At 47.2% G+C, this 15,315-nt stretch overlaps 1 protein-coding gene across 2 annotated transcripts in view; it reads left to right on the top strand.

The window, feature by feature from the left end:
- The window catches only part of SLCO2B1 (solute carrier organic anion transporter family member 2B1), a 119,866-nt gene that overhangs the window by 66,704 nt on the left and 37,847 nt on the right, over positions 1-15,315 (top strand). For both annotated transcript variants that reach the window (XM_025193034.1, XM_025193033.1), the window contains exon 8: positions 561-669. In XM_025193034.1, the coding sequence (XP_025048819.1) occupies positions 561-669 (109 nt within the window). The remainder of the gene's footprint in view (positions 1-560; positions 670-15,315) is intronic.

Below are 15,315 nucleotides of genomic sequence, written 5' to 3'. Positions count from 1 at the left end.
GGGAAATGGGAAAGCGAGGTCCTCTGGGAAGCGAGACAGGAGCATTGCTATTTGGCCAGCAGCGACCAGCAAGATGTTTGGCTCGTCGAGGTGCTGTCTTCGTAGTGGGTAGAAAATCAATGTGACCTGTTCATTTGTGATCATTTCAGGCTTCCTGACCTTCCCCTGAGTTGGGGATGTCTGTCCTGGTATCCTGGGCAAATTCTGAGTTGGAGGAGTGCATTTTACTGCTTCAGTTTCTCTAGCAGTTGCAAGAACATCCCAGGCTACTGTATGCCACATGTTGTATTCTTCACTTCCTGCCCACGCCTATGCCACCCAGTGCCGTTGAGTGGTATTATTTTTATGTCATGTGTTAAATACTTTGAGATTGGTGGGGGGTGAGACATAGCTCATTCGCATCCTCCTCTGGATAGAAGGCTGAGCCACGATTCAGGACGAGCACGTGTTCTTGTAGTGAAACCCTGCAGCTGGGCTGCAGCTGCAGAGAGCAGGAGAGTTCACCCGACCAGCTGGCAGCACGCTCAAAACCTGACAGCCTCTCTCTGGTCTTTTCCCAGGTGGCACGAGAGAAGGAGAGCGATGCTAAGAAGAGCAAAAGCATGCTCAGCCAGCTCAGATCTGAATCGGATGCAATGCAGGACGTCTCCTTAATCAAATTCGTCAAACGTAAGTTCCCCGAAGTGATCCCTCTGCTTGCCCGAGCAGGTGCCGACTGCCTGGCACCAGCCTAAAGAATAACCATCTCCTCTGTCCACAGCTGAATGTCTAGCCCAGTGATTCCCAACCCGGGTGCCTTGAGATCTGTTCAAGGGAGCTGCAGGGTGCCACACCGTGTTAACACTTGGGTGGGCAAACACGATTCACGAGATAAACCTGGAGGTTGCAAACAGGGATCGGTAGTGGCACGCGCATTTTGAGCTGCTGCGGTTTTTCTGAGTTCTTTGCAGCAGCAGAATTGCTCTGTTATTTTTCTGAAGTCCATAATGATCAGAAACGAAGAGCTGGCTTTTTCCCAGGGGTGCCTCAAGACTAAGGAGGGGCGCCGCCAGCCTAGAAAGGCCAGGAACTATTGTTGTAGACACACTAAAAAACCGCAGCTTTCGGGTGTGCTTGCGACTGCTGATGTTTGATTTATAGATTTCCTGTTGATCTCAAAATGCAAAGTATTTATTGCTGTGGACAACAGTCAGTTCCTCCCCATGTTCATCTAAATGTCCTGTTTCTGTTTTTCTCTCGGCTCTTTCACTCCCTCTTGGAGCAGTGATTTCCGTCCCCAGTGCCAGACTGGAATATGGGAAATAAAAACCCAGTCCTTGCTTGACAGTATTCCTAAAGGGGCTTGTATCTGAAAGACCGTAGCTGCATTTAAGCTGGGACCACTGCCCCCTCCAGGTGTGTTTGGGAGCAGGATTCTTGTAGCTAGTCGCTCTGCTGGACACCTGCCCTATAAGATATCCCCTTGGCTTTGTGTAGGAGGCGGGGAGTCCCAAGAAGAGCAGAGGTCGCCTTGTTCTGATGCAGACCAGCTGTGATTTCACCCTCGGTGGCTTTTGCCAAGGGGAGTTTTGAAAGCGCTGCTCTCAACTCTGACTTCAGAAAAGCGAGCCTGCGAAGCTGCCCTCCTGCCTGCTTCCTCTGCCTTGCCGCAACCTTTTCTCCCTAAATTTTCATTTTTATTAGGGTCAATGCAGAGGTGATATGGCCACGAGGGTGCAGGCTGCGTTTCATGCTGCTAGTTTCAGGGCTCGACGGGCAGCCCTGTTTTAAATGAAAGATCCAGACCTAGAGCTTTGGATCCCTTGCTGACCTTCTTGCACCGGCAAGCTGTAACCAGCACGCTATATTCCCCGTGCGAGCCATTGCCAGCCAGAAAATTTGCATGACCCGGGTGGGAGATTCATACCGTTCTGCTTCTGTCTGTCTGCAAAGAGATCTCCCATCAAAATGGATAAAAATGAATTTGCTCCCTTTCATAAGGATGAAGAGGGACCTACTAAGCAGTTTTTGTAGCTGGTTACAGCATAAAGAGCAAATTTTGTGGCTATTTCCTGGGTGTGCTCTGCTGGCCCCGCCCCTCGGTGCTGATTGGTGGAGAGGCACTGGCTGCCATCTTGTCTTCTGCTCTTGTCTGTTCCCCATTGGCAGGCCAGCATTTTATTTTTATTACCTTTTTTTTTTTTTTAATTGGTTTCACAGACAATCCCGGATGTCGTGGTTTCCGCAAAATCTGCGGAATCGTGAATTGAGTAGACGAAGGCAAATGCACCTTTTTTTTGGCTTGGGGCTATGAAAGCAGCAGAGTTAGATCAGGAGACGACTGCTTGGGGTTATTCTGCTGCCACAGTGGCTGGTGCCACTGATCAAGAATCGGGCCTGTTGTGCTCGGGTCTTTAGCTGCTCGTAGAAAGGCGCTCATCCTGTCTCAAAGAAGAGACCGTGTAAAGGCCCTGGCTTGTAAACACATATGGCCTGATTCTGTTTCATATATAAGGTGCTTAAGTGTGATTCCACCCTGCTCACATCACTGAAAAAGCATTAACATGCCTAGTTTTGTAACAGTCCATCATCGTAGTCCTATGACTAGGTCACGAAATGCAGCAATCAGAAGGACATAGGTATAGACGGCTGAATTCGATATCTTCCATGTTGCAGGGCTACAACCTAAACCCCTGCAATCAGAAGGACGCATCCACTTTTTTGTATTCGCTGGTTTTCAGGGTCTTGAACAGCAAGAAGTAGCATCACATTTAGGTACCTAATAAGTGGAGTCGTTTCTGGCCTTTCACCAATGGATCTACTCAGTATTAAATATTATCACTGGTACCCAAAGTCCCAGTCAGGGTTGCAGCTCCATTCTGCAAGGCACAAGACAAATCCAAGGAGGGACAAAGCCCCCATCCCAAAGAGCTGACAGCCTAAAAGCATCTATTTTATTTGAATTGTGATGGTGCCTCCGATCCTAGATCGGGGCACAGCATGCTAAGGTGAAAGAAAGATGGCTTGCTGTCCAAGAGCAGAGATAACAAGTGGGTACAACCTACAGAGAAGGGAAGAGCAAAGTAATAGTGAGAGGATGTGAAAGCATCATTTGTGATATTAGGTCCTGATTTAAGACAAGACATTGCAGATAAGTATAATAAACAACAGGAAGGAGGATGAAGGTCATAAATACCGTGACCCCAGGGTTGCAAAATCCAGCCATGTTTCCGTCTAGATTGATGATGGTGATCACTCACGAACGAGCAAGATTGTCTTCCAAGGATCTTAATAGTGAGTCTGCCAGTGGCTCCATAGCCCAGTTCTAGATCCACATGTCTACTTGCAGTGAGGACAGGTGTTTCCAGGAGAGGTGGCCACTGTGTTGCAGTGTTGGATGTCCTCACGTTCTTTTTCGCCCGTTCCTCTTTTCCTCTTCTGCCTGTCGACAAGCTGTTTCAAAGTGTTGGGGTCCCTCCCAAAGAGCCTTCCTCCTCTTTGGTTGGTCCCAAGCGAGGGTCTCCCAAGGGTTGATGTCAGTGTTACCCCATCTAGATGACAGGCCAGGTCAGCAGTAGCTTATTTCCAGTTTTGGTGTAGTAAAATAACACTCCCTAAATGTGCGTCTGCCTCACAATAGTGGTACTTCACTTTTTTTAATGGTACTTTGTAGTGCCAGTTTTCATTAACCCTCATTTAATAAACAGCACAAATATTTGTGCCTCCCTTCTGGTATGAGCTGAGGATATCAGATGTTACATGGAAATGTAGGAAGACCTGGGATTATCTAGTCCGGGGAAGCAAAGACTGGGGAGGAATTAGATCGCAGTCCTTAAATATCTGAAGGGTAGTTATAAAGGGGATGCTAACAGACATGTCTCAGTGGTCGCAGAGGACAGGAAGAGGAAAAAAGGTGTTAAGATATAACAAGGGATATTTAGGTTGGATACTAGGAAGTTTAAACAGAGATGATCCTACCTTGATTAGGGGGTTGGAGTCCATGACCGGTGTCAGGGGTGCTCCTGCTGCAGGCCATGTGCTGGCTTGCGTTCCCTCGGACCTTGACGTCATAGAAAGCGTGACCACAGGCTCAGCCAGGTGGCAAAAGCACCACTCACTAATGCACTTGTGTTAACGACAAGGCGTGAATACTGGACACTTGTGACAAGGCACTAGCCTAAATCACATCCCCACAACTCGTGCAACGTTACAACTTTTTCCTGTTCTCTTTTTTATGTGGATCAAAACGAATGCTTGTTCCATGTGCATCAGACACACCATGCCTTGCGTCTGACAAACACCCTTTTCCCCCGTGCATTTCTCATCCTGTGCATTTTAGACCATAAAGTACCAGATTCTTTATGATCAGCTTTGTCCTGGGGCTGTGCAACCTGTACCCATCCCCACAGCAAACATGCACACATGCTGCTCTAAGGTCATTCAGCCATCAGTGCTAGTTTGAAGTTGCCAGTGACCTCCTGAGGCCCCTTCCAGCTCTATTTCCCCACAGTCTTCCAAGTACAGACCTTGATTGTCAGGTCATGTGTTTTCCCAGCTAATAGTCCATTGGCTTAGCCTGGTTAAAGCATGCCAGTTGCAACAGCCCTCAAGGGAGGGATTTGGCCAACATCCAATCTGCTCACCTTTGACTCCACAAATTACATGGGAAGCTGGCTCAAGCTGGGCTTGCTCTTATGCCTCCAGAACCAGAGCAAGAGGCCTTTTCTGCCATGCCCGGCTGTAAAATAGCTAGTGCTATAGTAATAACAGCTGATAAAGACTGCATTAGCTGTGACAAGATAGTGGTACAATGCTGCCATACACTATTGAGTTACTGGGACGCTGTGCTAGAAATACAAATAGTCTAGTCACTGTTATCACTTAACATCTCTCTCTACAAACAGTTATCATCACACCGTTCCCTTGCAAAGCTCCTGTCCCACTTCTAGCCTATCTGGCAGTTCTAGGGCACGATCAGATAAGTGCCTCCTGCCTTTTTGACTGGGCTCAGCAGATAGCAGCGCTTCTTGTCTGGTCTATTCAGGCAGGACTGTATTGTTCCAGTACAGAATAACAAGTGGCAAGTGATGCTGGTATCTTGCTAGGCTTGATGGCCATTGGGACAGGCGGGCCCAGTGCACGTGTCTGGTATGGAGACAGAGAAAACGTTGACGTCTGCTATCGCTTTTGAGTGGTCATCATGTTAAATAGCAGAGCTCCCATTAGCTTCAGTGGAACCAACATTTGGACGGTAGATATTATGATAGAAAGCCAGGAGAATCAGCTTTAGGAACAAGCATACAATGCATTTGCCCCCCCTTTAGCTTCTGCCCACGGCCCCCATAAGCCTAATACCAGCTCTGGAAATCTGGGTGAACTGCAGAGAAGTCAAGGTTATCTGTACTTTACCCAGTGTAGAGGAGATTAGAGTTTTGCCCACAGTTTATATTATTTTCCTTGTTTATTTTGTTTATTCTTTCTGGAGCTAAACTTTATTGCCTCATTAGTTTTAATATTCTTTTGTACACAGCAGCTTATATAAAAGCAATATATGGAGGCCTTCCAGTCTGAATAATCATTAAACTTTTATATTTCCTATTGCTAAAACAAGGCAGAGCGAAGTTTACTTGATAGAGAAATGAGGGGAAAGAATCCGATTTACACTCCACATTGCTGGTCTATCATTTTAATGCATTAATATAGGGGAGCAGTAGTTTCTTAAGGGAAAATTACCCTGTTTTGCTGATCTCAACCATCTAAAAGTTCATTAGCGAGGAGTGATTTGTTGCCCTGTAAAAGCCTTGCAATGTTACTCCTTAATGTTTTTAATTAAAACCAGCATTTCTGTGCATTTGTACTAGAGGCATCCATCTTGCTGAAAAGCAGTTGCTTTCTTGACCTGGGCAATAGGAGAGTCCAGTGGAAGAGAAGACTTCAAACCAGAATTCAACTCCTAAGAAAAGAATAGGACTCTTTAAACAAAGTAGTTACTCTTTCGAATGTTACGCACCTTTCTTCTTCTTCCCAAAAAACAAATATGACTGGGATGTATAAGCAAGTAGTCAGACAAGGTTATTTGGGTAAATGTGATATCTTTTATTAGACCAACTGAATAGTTGGAAAAAAATGTTCTTTGCAAGCTTTTGAGCACAAGCACCCTTCTTCAGGCATAGGGAGAGTCTTATTCAGGCAGAGGGAGGGGGTGTTTGTGTGCTCTCTAGGGGTCGAATAGAAGCTTAAGCCAATATGCAAAATGCAGGTCTGTGAAAATGCAAATGCATAGCAGGGAAGATCAGAGGAGATGGGAGTTAATGGGTGCAAGACAGGTAGGTGGGAGGGGAAACAAAAAAGGGGGATGTTAACCAGGGATAAAATGTAAAATGTTAACCTGGTAAAATGTAGAAAGGTTACCTGGGGTTATTGGATGGCAGGCAGATTATAATGTGCCATAAATCCAATGTCTATTTTTAGTCCATGATTTTGTGTATCCAGTAGATTGGTGAAGTGAAGTTCATAGGCTCATCTGCGAAAGGTGTTTTGTAAATTCCCATGGAGGACTAGAATTGAGAGATTGGAGAGAGAGGGTTGTCTTATGAGAAGTGTGTACCCACAGGTCATTGGGTAGATTTGTCTTTGATAGATTTTCGGCGTGCATTCATTTTGGTGTGCAGCTGTTGTTTCTCCTACCTAGTTCCCATCAGGATATTCAGTGCCCTGGATGAGATGTATTACATTTCTGGAGGTGCAGGTGTAAGATCCAGGAACAGTGATGGTGCTGTTTGGGGGCGCACTTATTGTGGGAGTGGCGATACATTGGCAGGTTTTACATGTCTTGTCCTGGCATGGCCTGCAAACAACCCCAGCTTAAGGCTGGAAATGTGGACATCAGAAGTTTATGGGAATTAGAGGTGGGGAAGACCTGTATACCATGCCATCGTGCTAGAGGCATTACAAGATTATTGCCTACACTGAATTATCTAGTTGGGATCTAGGTAGCAATTCAGACGCTGCTGTTTGAACCCAGTCCTGACCAAAGGCATTCACACTGAGGAGCCCTTATCCTGGAAGTCCCTATGACCCCCATGTGACTACACATGGCACTGCTTCTCTATATAAATAGGCAGAATCGGGTGGCAGGTGAGGATTTTACACAAGATCCTTTTCCTGACATCCATCCCAAATTTCCCTTTTCCAATTTAATCTGTGCACTGAATAATCCTTCTCCCTCCTTGGCATTTACACTCTGCATATATTTGAGCATAAATATAAGATGAAGAGGAAAATGTCTCAGTGTACGTGCAACACATTATTAATTACCCAAATCTAGAGATCCTCACCTAGGTTATATCTGGCTCTTGCTCAAGCAAACAACTACTGACTTCAATGGGTCTGAACAAGGAGCTCTGGATTTGGCCTATCCTTAGCATTAAATCAATTTGGGAACTGGCTTGCAGGCTTTTACACTGGGCTACATTTTTATGAAGTGGCCAGAACAGCCAGTTACGATTGGAAAGATTTCCATTGGTTAGATAAGTATTTTTGCAGTCTGTGCTTGGCGGAAAAACCCTGGAAGCACCTTCCCCTGTGAACTTCCAGACTGTTTGGTTGAACACAAGAAAGGCAGCTTTCTTTCAAAACAAATGTCCTGGAAAGGAAAAAACAAAACAAAACTATTTAAAGCTGACCCAAACCTGGAGAAAGTTCCCAGCAGTGAACAAGCCCGTGTCTGCCTGTGTAGACCACAATCCAGCAAAATGCTAGAGCACATATTTCAAAGTATTCCTGACTCAGCTTAACCTATAATTTATTTTATTTCTGTATTTATATGCCACTCTTCCCAAAAAGAGGCTCAGAGCAGCTTACAATAAAAGACAAAATAACTTACAGAAGCAGTGTAGTAAGTAAGATCATATGAGCTATTTGACATAGTACCTAACCTCCCCATACAGTACCTAACCTTGCTTGCTAAATGCTTGCCCAGATTAAAAGACCTCCAGGGAGATCATAGAGTCATAGACCATGAGGGTGGAAGGGATCTCAGGAGGTCACATCCAGTCCAACCCCCTGCGCAAAGCAGGACCAGCCCCAACTACATCATCCCAGCCAGGGCTTTGTGTACCCGGGTCTTCAAACCTCCAAAGGATGGAGACTCCCCCACCTCTCTGGGTAACCTGTTCCCGTGCTTCACCACCCTCCTAGTGAGAAAGTTTTTCCTAATATCTAACTTCAGCTTCCCTTGCTGCAATTGGAGCCCATTGCTCCTTGTTCTATCATCTGCTGCCGCTGAGAATAGTCTCGCTCCGTTCTGGGCTTTGGTGAGTCACCTTGGGGAGGGAGGAATTACCACCAAGAACGACCATCTGCAGCACAGATGGTACCTGAAGGAGGTAGTTCTTGGCTGACCCCAGGGGTCAAGGTAAAACATAAGGAGCAAGGCAGTCCCTTAGGTTCATAGGGTCCGGATCATTTAAAAATTTAAGAATATTCTAAATATTCTACTCTAACTAACATAAAGAAATCCTTCAAGTAAAGCATCTTCTGAACAACTTTGTTGAATAAAGTCTGAAATTGCTAAGTTGACCCAGAAAAGAAAGAAATCCCAGAAGGGTTGGTCACTAGTTCGTATAGCTTGGCAGGGCACAAAGTGGAATATGGTAGTTAAGGTTGAACTGTACTGGCACGTACACGTGCAAACCATTGAGATCCATGGAGCTGCATGGATGTACCTGAGAGCAGAACTTGGCCCCAAGGCTCAGATCCTGCACCCACCACTGAAACCAATAGGTGAGTTCTGAGCCGACCAAGCTGGATTCCTTCTTAAGAACCCATAAGTACCTAGTGCTCAGTCTTTATGCAGTCATTGGGTGTTGTGAGAGGTTTGAATTTTTCAGGGTCAGCCTCACTGAGAATGCTTTGCTATTTACCGGTATCTGGGAAATGAATGTCAAGGACGGGAAAAACCTGTGTTTAAAATGCTGCCACTAATAATAACTAGAAATAACAGGATGAGGTTGTGAACAGGGTAGAAATTCAGGCAAGGCACTGGGGATGCATTCAGACAATGAAGCCAGTTATTTCAGAGGAGTGAGCCATGCTTTAATACTGGAGTTATTCAAAATTAAGAAAGTTTAAGTACTGTAGGGAACAGTCCTGGTTCCTGCACAGATGGTTTGGATGGTATTTGGGCTACATCCTGTTTTTCACCTATGCTTGCACCTCCCATTGCAGACCTAGGAGCTGCTCATCCTAACAGGAAGCAGTATTTAGCTTCCAGTAAGTCAGTCCTTTCTCTAATTGCTCTGCTTCTGTTATCCATCTCACAACTTTGATACAATCATAATTGCTGTTAGAGATGAACTGCAAAGTCACAGCATGATTTTTTATGGCCATTTTGGCTTCTTTATGACGCCTAGCGATGGTCTCGGAGGTTTTTAATTTTCAAGTTTTAAGATTTTTTTTCCCCTTGCTCTCTTGTATCTCAGAAGCATCAAGTGTTAACTTCCTTGTTGGGCACTAGAAGACGGGGGAGATAGTAGGACTGTGACCTCCAGCCTTCAGCAGACAGAGGAGGAGCTTTTCACTATGACCGTTTTTGAACTTTGATTGTGTTGCTGTTTAGTTTGACTCAAGTCCATGAGATATTCTAGTGAAGTAATGTTTATGGAGCAAGATATTATCTCATTGGACCACTTCATGCATTTAGGAGAGGCAAGAAAGGCTGGTTTTAGCTTCTAGTGCCTTTTGTGAGGTCTGAGAAAGAAGCAGTCACAGTTTTAGCTAAGTACAAATCAGAACAGTTGCTCTCCTTTTAACGAGAGGCAAGGATTTCTTAGATGATATCTGTTATCAGACCAACCGAGCACGTCTACACGTTCATTAATGTGCAGTAGTTACTGTGCATTTAGTGTAGTATTCACTGAATGAATTACTAACCAAATGCGCAGTAACTACAGTTGCTGTGCAGTAGCACTGGCGCACGGTTTTTTGTGACACTTGCTGTGCAGTAGCCTAATACTACTGTGCAGTAGCATATTAGCAGGTTTTTTTGCCTGGCGCACTACTGCATAGTGGTATTAGGCTACTGCGCATTAAGTGTCTCATGTAGATGCACCTGCTGTATAGTCAGGATCAAGTTAGACCCATTTTTGAATGTAAGACATTCTTCCTCAGATCTCCGATTGATCAGGTCTCCTTTTAACCTAATTGTGCTAATCAGCTGGATAACTTGAGAGAGAAGAGGGTAGTTTGCCCCTGTGAAGCAGAGGCAGAGGTGAGAGGGAAGTTGTAAAGGGCCCTAAAACCAAAATGTCTGTTAAATGCATTCCCCATCCTAGGGAATTTCTGTCCCCTGGCCTGTCTTCTGAAGGCACTGCACAGGCTTTCCTGGAGGAGGACTGTGCTGTTAGAGGAGAGCAGTTGCTTTCTTTCTGTTTCCGACTCCACCGATAAATCAAACGACCTCCACATTCCAGACTGGCCCCTGCAGAAAAGCAACAAAGGACAGAAATCCCCTGTCAGACAAAGCCAGCCTCAGCTCGTAACAGCCCTTGTTAACAAATACAAGGGGAAAAAAACCCCTTTGTCCCGATGGCATTGGCTATGTTTCAAGTGGCTTTTCTAGCAAAACAGGAAAGTCAAGACTTCGTATTCCTTATTTCATAGGTAAAAACAAACACAAAAGCAGTTTGAATCTCAGTGTATATATTGTAAAAGAGCAGCACTAGCATTCTTCCCCTGCACAGCTCTCTTTCTTTCATCTGGCACGTGTGCCCGTCCCTCGTGAGTCAGTTTTCTCTTGTAGCAGTGACTTGATAGCTCTTTCCTATGCTATTTATGATTCTTTTTTCTTAGCGTCTGATGAGGTAGGTTGTTACCTAGGAAAGCTCATGCCTCTCTGCCACTCCCCTGCCTTCTGTCCTCTTTTCTTAATCTCTTTGAGGCACCAAGAAGGAAAGGAAGACAAAATAACGCAAGCTTTAAGTAGCTGAGTGCTGTTAAGTCTGGTCCTGCTCTCGTTGGGCACATCTACATGTGCATTCATGCTCCGTAATTACGGTGGACTATGTTTAGGACCTGTAATAACAGGTACTAACTCAATGCTCAGTAATGGGCACTACTACGCAGTAGTGCCAATGCAAGTTTTTTAAGTGATGCTAAAGAGCAGTAGACTAATTCTGCACATCAGCACAGCTTTCTCCGTGGCGCGCTAACGTGCAGTAGAATGAGTCTACCGCACTTTTAGCCTCTCATTTAGATGCATCTATTGACTTGCAGTTGACAGACCCTTGGTCATGATTTTCAAGAGAGCTTCACCGCTATTTAGACCCGTAAGCATGGGACATTTGCCCCTTGTGACACAGATTTGGAGTCACCTGGTCAAGACTCTCATGAGTTCCAGCCCCCTCCGAAGGGACGTTTATGAAGCGTTCAGATCTTCCTTACCCAGATGCAAAGCTACGGGCAAAAAGTAACATGCTGACCGTTGATAAATTGGTATCACCGGTCTGTCCCTGTGTTCTGAGATTGACTGCTACCAAAGACTAATTTGGAAGTATTTCAGAAGTACATGAGTTCAAGTGGCTGCTTCCTCAGGCACTCCTTTGGGAGTGATGTGCACTGAGTGATTTGGCAGCTGAGCAGAACTGGCAGTGTCCCTTCATCCCAAGGGCTAGGCATTCGAGTCCTCTTCTCAGGAGATGTATATGCTGCCTTTGCCTTTGGTGCCTGGGGCTTCACAAAGGCCAACAATGATGATTAGGAGTATGGAGCTGCTGCCCTACCATGAGAGACCAAAACAGTCTAGGCTCTGCTGTCAGGAAACGAGAAGGCAGAAGGGGGATGTGATAGAGGGCTATACAATCAAGCAGGGCATGGATAACGTGCACAGGAAACTGTTATTTACTGAGTCTCAGCATGCTACAACAAGGGGGCACCCACAGAAAATTAGTGGGAGAGAGGTCTAAAATGAATGAAAGGACCTTTTTTGATGCAACACATAGTTGAGTTGGGGAATTTGTTGCCCCAGGAGGTTCAGATGGTAGATCCAGGTTCAAGAAGGGATTGGACACATTCATGGAGGCCCGGGCCACTGAGAACTGCTAAATAGATCCATCGGGGATGGATCATTGTATATCCTCATTAATGCCAGGCAGGGCATGACATGGAATGGGTTATACTAGACATGCCTCATTCCTATGCTGTCCCTTGAAACCAGCCACTACTTGTCACTGTCAGAGACAGGGTATTGGACCCGATGGACCATTGGTCTGTGTCACGGCGGGGTCCTATAGGAGGGCCGTGATCTCCTTAAGGCCCTCTCTCCATGCCAATTCGGCCCAAGGGCACCCTCGATTCTCGCCCGCCGCTGTTTAATATATGTTGGGAGGCTGCCTTACGACTCCCTGGGCACGGATAGCTGGGACCTCTATCCCCCTGGGGGTCTCCCGGTATGATGGGTGCTCCCCAGGCACCCTAGCCTTACGGGCTATGCGTGGCTCCTACCAACCCCTAATACCACGCCCCAAGCCTCGCTGATGGGATAGACGCTGGTATGTCTTTCTATATATACACGGCCCTTCTCTCGGGCCTCCTCTGTGTACTCTCGCCCGCTCTCTGGGGCCGCCTCTTCGGTGTTGCCCACTCTTGGGCTCTCCGAGCCCACTCGGGGCCTCCCTGTAATGTTGCCCCTTTTCTGGGGCCTTCTCTATAGTGCCCCCTCCTGGGGCTTCCCCTCCAATGTCGCCTGAACTCGGGCTTCTAAAATACAGCCCCCCATCTGGGGCTCTCCGCACCCACTCTGGGGACTTCTCGGTAACGCCCCCGACTCCCGGGCCCGTCGCGCTGCTGCCCCCTTCTCCCAGGGCTCACCGTGCCACTACCCCCTCTCTTCGGGGCAACCGCAGCACTCTACCCTGCTCCGGGGTTTTCCGCAGCGCTAGCCCTGTTTCAGAGGCTCACCGCGCCTGCACTGGGCTTCCTAATAACATGGCCCCCTCTCTGGGGCTCGTTGTGCCCGCGTTGGGGCTTCTCAAAGCTGCCCCTCTCTGGGGCTGGGGTCTACGCACCCCGCAAGTTGCGCCCTCACAGGCGCCAGGGTCCCACCCCCTGTGGGTCCCTATGAGGCCTCCTCCAACCCCTATAGCCTCACCCAAACCACCGGTGTAATACACTAGAACACAAACATAAACTCGAGCCCCCTGGCTATAACCAAAACCCAAGGCACTGGGCCCTAACCACATAAGCCTCCTGGCTGTAATTTAACATCATTGCTCCAGCCTCTGGAGCTCTTGTGAGCTATACTTGCTGTTAAGCTTTTTCTCCCATCTTAACTGCAGGAGCTCCTGCTCCTGCTCCTGCTCCTGCTCCTGCTCCTGCTCCTGCTCCTGCTCCTGCTCCTGCTCCTCCGGCTGCCGGCAGGGCACTGCCAGCCTGGCCTTGACTCTAGGCTTTATAGGAGCCAGGCCCTGCCCCCTACAGGCAGCTGACTCTTATTAGTTGCCCTGGCAACCCACAGCTGTACTCATTATCCCTGATAGGGCTTTTCCCCAGCAGTTTTCCCCTCTCTAGGAGCGGGGCAGCGGGGTGCGCCGCGACAGTCTGACACCGCTCGATACTTCTTATGTTCTTATATTCTTGGAAGTCTGAGTAACGTGTGCAATCTTGAGGAAGTTCAGCATCTTGCAAGCTTGCACTCAAATGCTATTAAACCATCTACCCAAGTCCTGCTCTGGGGCAGCTTCAAGACCAGTGCTATGGCTGGGATGTGAAGCCTGGTGTGACTTGGATAGGAAGCCTGGTGTGACTCAGATGACATGGGAAAGACTAGTCCCTCCGTTGAAAACGGCCCCAGAAGAGCAAGACAAGGGTCCCAGGCAGCATAAGGGGAGAGGTTCACTAAACTCTTGCTAGGAAGCACTAGATCAGTGCCTGACAGAAGAAACGAGTATGCTCAGCGTAGGACCTGTTCACAGGATGCCAAAACCAGCACCTCTGGGAGCTCATGCCTGACACATAGCACAGATACTGAGACCAAGGGAAGGAAGGTGAGAACATCCAAGGAACGAACATTCACCTGGGAAGATCACGCAAACTTCCCGTGCTCCACGTTGGTGTGCAGTCCATCATGCACTAGGTCCAGTTCTGGGGTAGGAAATCTGGAGCTCTTTGCTGTTCTGAGTACACCTCAGTATCTGGTGCACACGTTCCTCACAGCAGTGCCCATATCCCTCTCCCCCATGGTGCCTTCAAGCTTACCAGGGACACAGTACCTCCAAGAGCAGAACGGGAAGAGAATCGAGTGCCAAAGAGGTTTGTTTGGAAGGCACCTTTGTATCCTCATAAGGTCCTGTTAACCATGCCTATCTCGCAGTCAACATGATGGAGATTTCCTTAATGCAGAGAGGAGACATCCTGGCACATGCTCATTCCCCTCCAATGTCAAGTTCACCTCCACTGACACCCCAGGAAACGGAGAGGTATAGGAAATATACTGCTAAGCACAGGAGGCGTAGAGCACGTCGATGTTGCAGAAGTGGTTACACCTTGTCTTCATTGGGCTTGGTGAATGTGCGAGCTACGGCTGACCTGTTGGTGGCCTCTTTGCCTTCTCTGCAAAACTTTGAGCAGGGGGTTGGACTAGATGTGACCTCCTGCAGTCCCTTCCAACCCCCATTTTCTATGATGCTATGAGAACCATTCCACATTTGCAGCCCGAATAGACTGTGACACTTTCCTCCGACAACGTACGTAACTCAGTGCAGGCACAAGGGATCCCTGCTCCCTTGAGATGCAGATAAACCTCACTTTATTCGGCATCAGTTGTGATAATCTGATGCAGCTTAGTCCCTCCACCATTCAATTCCACTGCTTTACAGTTAAACTAGACATGCCTCATTCATATCCCCTCCCTCAAAAGCATCCACTACTTGCCACTGTCAGAGAGAGGATATTGGGCCACATTGGTCTGACACAGCTCGATACTTCTCATGTGCTCATCTTCTGAATATCCCATGACATGCAACATGTAGCAGTGAAGAGCTATGGGAATGCACGCAGGTGAATGAGGCCAGACAGTTCAGTGCGGCTCATCTCGAGCAATGCAGAACGTGACACGGTCCTCATCGCTTTTTATTGTGGGGCAGCTTGACTGTGGCCAGCCTCAGGGGAGGACGGGTGTCCAAGAACAAAGCACTAAGGGTTAATAGTAAGGTTAGCATTGAAGGTAAAAATGGATGAGGGAAAAGGAAAGATGTGACAGGAAAAAAAACACCCTGAAAAACAAAAAGAGATATCATTGGGGGGGGGGGGGGGGCGCACCTTTTTATGTTTTTGAATTCT

This window comes from Alligator sinensis, unplaced genomic scaffold, assembly GCF_000455745.1.
Source record: "Alligator sinensis unplaced genomic scaffold, ASM45574v1 scaffold1381_1, whole genome shotgun sequence".
Taxonomy (NCBI): Eukaryota; Metazoa; Chordata; order Crocodylia; family Alligatoridae; genus Alligator; species Alligator sinensis.
The sequence above is the reverse complement of the archived record's forward strand: the minus strand, read 5'-3'. Positions and strand labels throughout refer to the sequence as shown.